At 41.8% G+C, this 6,000-nt stretch overlaps 1 protein-coding gene across 2 annotated transcripts in view; it reads left to right on the forward strand.

Annotated features, from left to right (window-relative positions):
- The window catches only part of TMEM87B (transmembrane protein 87B), a 68,755-nt gene that overhangs the window by 39,530 nt on the left and 23,225 nt on the right, over positions 1-6,000 (forward strand). For both annotated transcript variants that reach the window (XM_017856216.1, XM_017856215.1), the window contains exons 12-13: positions 5,316-5,422; positions 5,505-5,563. In XM_017856216.1, the coding sequence (XP_017711705.1) occupies positions 5,316-5,422; positions 5,505-5,563 (166 nt within the window). The remainder of the gene's footprint in view (positions 1-5,315; positions 5,423-5,504; positions 5,564-6,000) is intronic.

Genomic DNA, 6,000 nt, shown 5'->3' on the forward strand with positions numbered 1-6,000 from the left:
AAATAGTTGAAGCAGGGAAACGGGGGACAGTGGCAGAATGTCCAGGGAAGCCTGCCTCTGGGTGGACGTGCATGGGAGAGCCTTGGCAGGTGGTTCAGGGAAGGGTGGCAGGGCACGCTCAAGAGCTGAGTGCCTTCCCGAGGCAGGGGCTGGAGAGGAATTGAAGCTGCACAGGTGAGTAATGTGATGAAACCTGTGTCAGTGAGAACTCTGGTGACAGAAGAAGATGACGTGGGAAAGGAGAGTCTAGAGGCAGGAAGGTGAGTCAGTATTCTTTGCCTTTGCAGTGGTCCAAAGAAGAGATGATGAGGGTCAGAAGTAGGGTAGGGGATATGGGAAGAAGAGCCCACACGATAGACTTGCTGGAAATGGGTGGAAGAAGCAGGTTCAGAGAAGGTTTGGGGGCTGCAGCCATATTGCAGGAGAAGTTTTAGAGGCAGTAGGGACTGGATCCTCGAGGGTCTTCTCTGATTCGATGACTCAAGTTGAGTCTGGGGAATCCCCATTGCTTTTTTCTCCTTGGGGGCACTTGTGGAAATGGGAGGAATTCAAGAGGAAATGTGACTGACCAGAGTGGAATGCAGGGTTATGCATATCCCAGAACATTCTTTGGACCTGTTTCTATTATATTTATGTCCTCTTGGAAATGCTTTCCTGTTAGATAGGTTTCATTTTTTGCCAAGTTCTTTGTTTCCACTGTTTTTGATACTTATGTCTTTTAGCTTTTGACATCAGTTTTTTTAAAAAATTGTTTTCTTGTATCTTTTTCCATTTTCTCATCTATGTGTTGGCTCTTATCACTATGCCCTAGAAGGAAGGTCTCCCATTTTTCAGGTGTGCTAGCAAATGTAGCACTCCTCATAGGCTTTTCTGAGCCCCTCGTGGGTTGTTTTCTTTTTTTTTTCTTTTTTTTTTTTTGAGACGGAGTCTTGCTCTGCCACCCAGGCTGGAATGCAGTGGCCGGATCTCAGCTCACTGCAAGCTCCGCCTCCCGGGTTAACGCCATTCTCCTGCCTCAGCCTCCCGAGTAGCTGGGACTACAGGCGCCCGCCTCGTCGCCCGGCTAGTTTTTTGTATTTTAAGTAGAGACAGGGTTTCACCGTATTAGCCAGGATGGTCTCGATCTCCTGACCTCGTGATCCGCCCGTCTCGGCCTCCCAAAGTGCTGGGATTACAGGCTTGAGCCACCGCGCCCGGCCTCGTGGGTTGTTTTCTAAGCCAGGTCTACCTATTCTTTAAATTCCCTGTTTGTGAATTCTCAATACGCTTCCAACTTAAAAAGCCTATGAAGAGTGCTACAAACCAAAAATTTCTAATTCATTATCCTTACTCGTCAAAGCAGTGATTCTTAACCTTGTTTGGGTACTAGGATCAGACAGGCCTTGGAAAATCTGCTAACAGCTGTGGAGCCTCTCTCCACAGAACACAGACACACACAAGGAGCTTTGCATATGACAGGGCAGTTAAAGACCCCCAAATTATATCTGTGGACATCTTAGGAGTCTGAGGAGCCGACTTAGGGAATAATAACTGATTTAAAGAGTTGTTTCCGACTGAACTTGTTTAAAAAAGCATATTCTACTTTGTTCAGAGCTACTAGTTTAGAATCCAAGTTTGTTGAATAAAATTATAGTTAAATAAATCTGATTTTCTCAGAGAGTGATATAAATATCTTCCTCTGGTGTCATTTTCATGTTTTCTATATTACAAAAATTAAAGACATTCATTTGCTGAAAATGTGATGTCTGTTCCTCAGTTCTACATGTGAGCAGTGTTCCGGTGGTAAGAATAATCACCACAAAGGCTGTAGGTCCTCCAGGACTGCTTGTTAGGGGGCCTCCTGCCTTGAGAATGGGCAGGAGGTATAAACATGCCTTGCATTGGGATAGGCAGAATTACAGTGGAGATGAACCTGCCTGTTGACCTCAGATTATCTTTAGACCTTAGTGTCTTATTTTCTGGCATTGTGTGTTTAGAAAATGAGCTGATGGTATCTATTCAATTTAGAATTGTCTTGTTTCTTTTTTTTTTTTTTTTTTTTGAGACGGAGTCTCGCTCTGTCGCCCAGTCTGGAGCGCAGTGGCCGGATCTCAGCTCACTGCGAGCTCTGCCTCCCGGGTTTATGCCATTCTCCTGCCTCAGCCTCCCGAGTAGCTGGGACGACAGGCACCCGCCACCTCGCCCGGCTAGTTTTTTGTATTTTTAGTAGAGATGGGGTTTCACCATGTCAGCCAGGATGGTCTGATCTCCTGACCTTGTGATCCGCCCGTCTTGGCCTCCCAAAGTGCTGGGATTACAGGCTTGAGCCACCGCGCCCGGCCTAGAATTGTCTTTTTTCTAAAAGCTGTGTATGCTTGGAACGTTAACAAGTTAGGGAGTATCGTCCTTCATTCAATTAATTAAGCTGCAGACTGTGTTTTTCTAAAAAACAACTATCTTTTCTGGCAATTTATAGATATTTATTTCAAAGATTTCTTGTTCTTTTTTTTTTTTTTGGACAGAGTCTCGCTCTGTCGCCAGCCTGGAGTGCAGTGGCGCGATCTCAACTCACTGCAACCTCCACCTCCCAGGTTCAAGCAATTCTCCTGCCTCAGCCTCCAGAGTAGCTGGGACTACAGGCGCGTGCCACCACGCCCAGCTAATTTTTTGTATTTTTAGTAGAGATGGGATTTCACCATGTTGGCCAGGACGGTCTTGATCTCTTGATCTCATGATCCGCCTGCCTCAGCCTCCCAAAGTGCTGGGATTACAGGCATGAGCCACCGTGCCCTGCCAATTTCTTGTTCTTAACTGTCCACAAGGTAGTTCATTGGGAAAAACACTCAGTAATGCAACTTGGCAGAAAATTCCAAAGAAAAGCAGCTCTAACGGTTCTAATCCATCTGGATTTGAATGGGGGTAATTTATTACCTTTATGGACACCATTGACTTTCACATATTCCAGTATCTGATTAGCCAGATTGGGGTAGGAAAATAAGGAAAACAGGTGAAAGACTTAGTTTGCTTAATTATGAATATTTGTAATGAAAATGTTTCAAGAAATAGTCAAATCTAGAATGTAAAAGATCTTGTTTAGTGTTTCATGGTGAGACAAGGGAAGTCTAGTATCTATTTCTGCATGAGCCTGAATTTGTGAAGTTTGCTTTCAGATTACTGTTTGGTAATTTTTATCACTAAAATGAAACGTCTGCTTTCTCTATACAGAAAGATAGCAGATTTCCTAAATGATATAAATGACAAGGAAAAAAAGCAGAACTAAATACATATACAATTGAGTGCTTTGGAAAATGACCCTGCTTCCTTTGATTTTGATGAACTTAATAATAACCAATCCTATAAGAATCTAATTCTGAATCATAGGAAAAAAAAATAGGGTTGAAAATTCAAAAGCCATAGCCTTAGCCTTTCTTCTGTGCCCTTCCTCCCCCTTTTCTTCTTGTTTCTCTTTTCTTTGCCTTTTTTTTTTTTTTTTTTTGCTGTTTCCTGCAGGCGCGTGAGTTCTGTGATCTTGTTCTTCTGGCCAGCCTGCCCCCACCCCCATGCCCCTCTCTCTTCTTACTCTGGCTTGTGCTGGTGGAATATCCTTTTCCTACCACAGCACTCACTTCAAGATCAGAAGGGCTATTTGCTTTCATGACTACTTTCCTTCCATGGCAGGAATATTTACACTTTACCTAAATTTAACAGTGTCTTGGTAAGTGGAGGCTTAGGCAATTTCAAATTTGCTTTTTATTCCTTAGCTTAGAAACATTCTTTTTTAAATTATTAAACCAGACCAGATTTTTTTTTAATCCTAGAAATTTGGTTTTAGTCAAGAATTTTAAAAAGTATATGTTTTGATGTATTTAAGGAATAAAGTATATTTGCATTTTTAAAGTTCTCGTAGTAACCTGAATTGATTGTATTGTATTACTTTAGAAATTGATCCTCTTTTGTAATTTGTTGGTCATTTAGAAGATTAAAAAGCAGTTTTGTACTAAAGTACTAAAGTAGCTTCAGTACTAAAATGAAGTTTTTGATTAATGACATTTATAATTTTAAAACTTGCCACATCCATTCTGTTGCTCAGCGCTGTTATTTTTAGTGTTTGGTTCATAAATGAGCTTGTTGGTCTGCTCCAAAGGAAGGAATTCTCATTTAAGAGCAGAGAGAGCTGACTTGAATTCTGTTTCACTGCTGAGGAGTCAGTGGAAAAGTCTCTTTGCTTCTTCGTCCTTGGCAATGTTGAACTTTACCTGAGCCCTGTGCTCCTGGAAAATAGCCAAGATTAAGACACCCCCCTCCAAACTCCCTTCCCTATTTGTGTTCCGAGAAAAGACTTACCGCAGAGAACCCCCTTCCCCACCGGACTTAGATAAGACTCCTGGAGGCCCCCTTGTCTACCTGTGACAAGGGCGGGCACAGACCCTCTGATTTCCCATTCCTTGCATATGAATGATTAGATGAACTCTTTATATCCATTGATCCATGTGAACAAAACAGTGACTGAACCAAACTGTAAGTATTCTTCCTCCAGGCCATAAACGTTGACGTACTGTCAGCCTGAGCCAACACACAGCCCTCCTGAGAATCTGCAGGCATCAAGAAAAGACATTCCCTGATCAATGTGTCTAGTCCCACCACTCACTCCCCACACCTACTGCTTTCTAGCCTTGTTTGCTGTGCTCTATAAAAGAAAAACCCTTTTCTGCCCGACCTCTGAGACTCTTGTAGATCTTACAGTCGTAGTATTCTTCCTGTTGCAATAATCCTCCCCTATTGCAGTGGTCTTTCAAATAAAGCCCTTAGCTAAGTCCGGATTTGTTTTATCTGATGTTTTTCAGTTTTAAAATTTATAAAATGGAATTGGTAGATGACCTAACTTCTTAATTATGGTTATTCAAAGAATAAAATGAGAATAGACTAGAAAGAACAAAATAAGAAAGAAATAGAGCCAGAAAAGCACAAGCCAAACGGCCTGTCACAATGTGATCTGTAAAGAGTATCTCACTGGGAGGGGTTTTAGCACGGGCACTGCTCTATCTGGTGTTGCGGGTGCGTGGCATTGGTGGAATACATCATGGGTCTTCCGTGCTTTTTCCTTGGAGTTTGTTTTCTTAGTTCAGACAATGGTAAATTGTAAAAGAAAAGTTGTGATAAAGTATAATGATTGTACAATATTGGCCAAGATAACGTTTTCTGTGTTTTCATTAGCTTCAAATTTTAGGAACTGTATTTAGCAGTACTGACTTTGGAAACATAGTAGAAGATTCTTTTGTTTTGTTTTTTTTAAGCCGTTTATTATCACTTGGAATGTTTTCCTTAACCTGTTCACATTTTATTAGTTTGGCACAAACTATGAAGACTCTAAGGCTAAGAAAGAACACTGTGAAATTTTCATTATATAGACACTTTAAAAATACTCTGATCTTTGCTGTGCTGGGTAAGCTATTTAATTTTTCTTATAGTAAATTATCATAGTATTGTTACATTCCTTCAGAGGTGACTTTGTGTGTGTGTTTCAGCTTCTGTAGTGTTTATGGGGTGGACAACTAAGACATTTCGAATTGCAAAATGCCAGTCAGTAAGTATAACCTTCCTATTTAAACAGTTGTTATTTTTATTTATACTATTTTGTAGAATTTTGAAGAATTTAGTTTATGCTTGCAAATAGAGGTGATTTTAATGGAGATTTTCTTTTTACTTTGAACTATTTTTTTACAGAGTTATAAAAACTTTTGGCCAGGCGCGGTGGCTCACGCCTGTAATCTCAGCACTTTGAGAGGCCGAGGTGGGCGGATCACGAGGTCAGGAGATCGAGACCATCCTGGCTAACACAGTGAAACCCCCTCTCTACTAAAAATACAAAAAATTAGCCGGGCGTGGTGGCGGTGCCTGTAATCCCAGCTACTTTGGGAGGCTGAGGAGGAGAATCACTTGAACCCGGGAGGCGGAGCTTGCAGTGAGCCGAGATTGCGCCACTGCACTCCAGCCTGAGCGACACAGGGAGACTCCGTCTCA

The sequence above is a fragment of the Rhinopithecus bieti genome, unplaced genomic scaffold, assembly GCF_001698545.2.
Source record: "Rhinopithecus bieti isolate Rb0 unplaced genomic scaffold, ASM169854v2 scaffold_42219, whole genome shotgun sequence".
Classification (NCBI taxonomy): domain Eukaryota; kingdom Metazoa; phylum Chordata; class Mammalia; order Primates; family Cercopithecidae; genus Rhinopithecus; species Rhinopithecus bieti.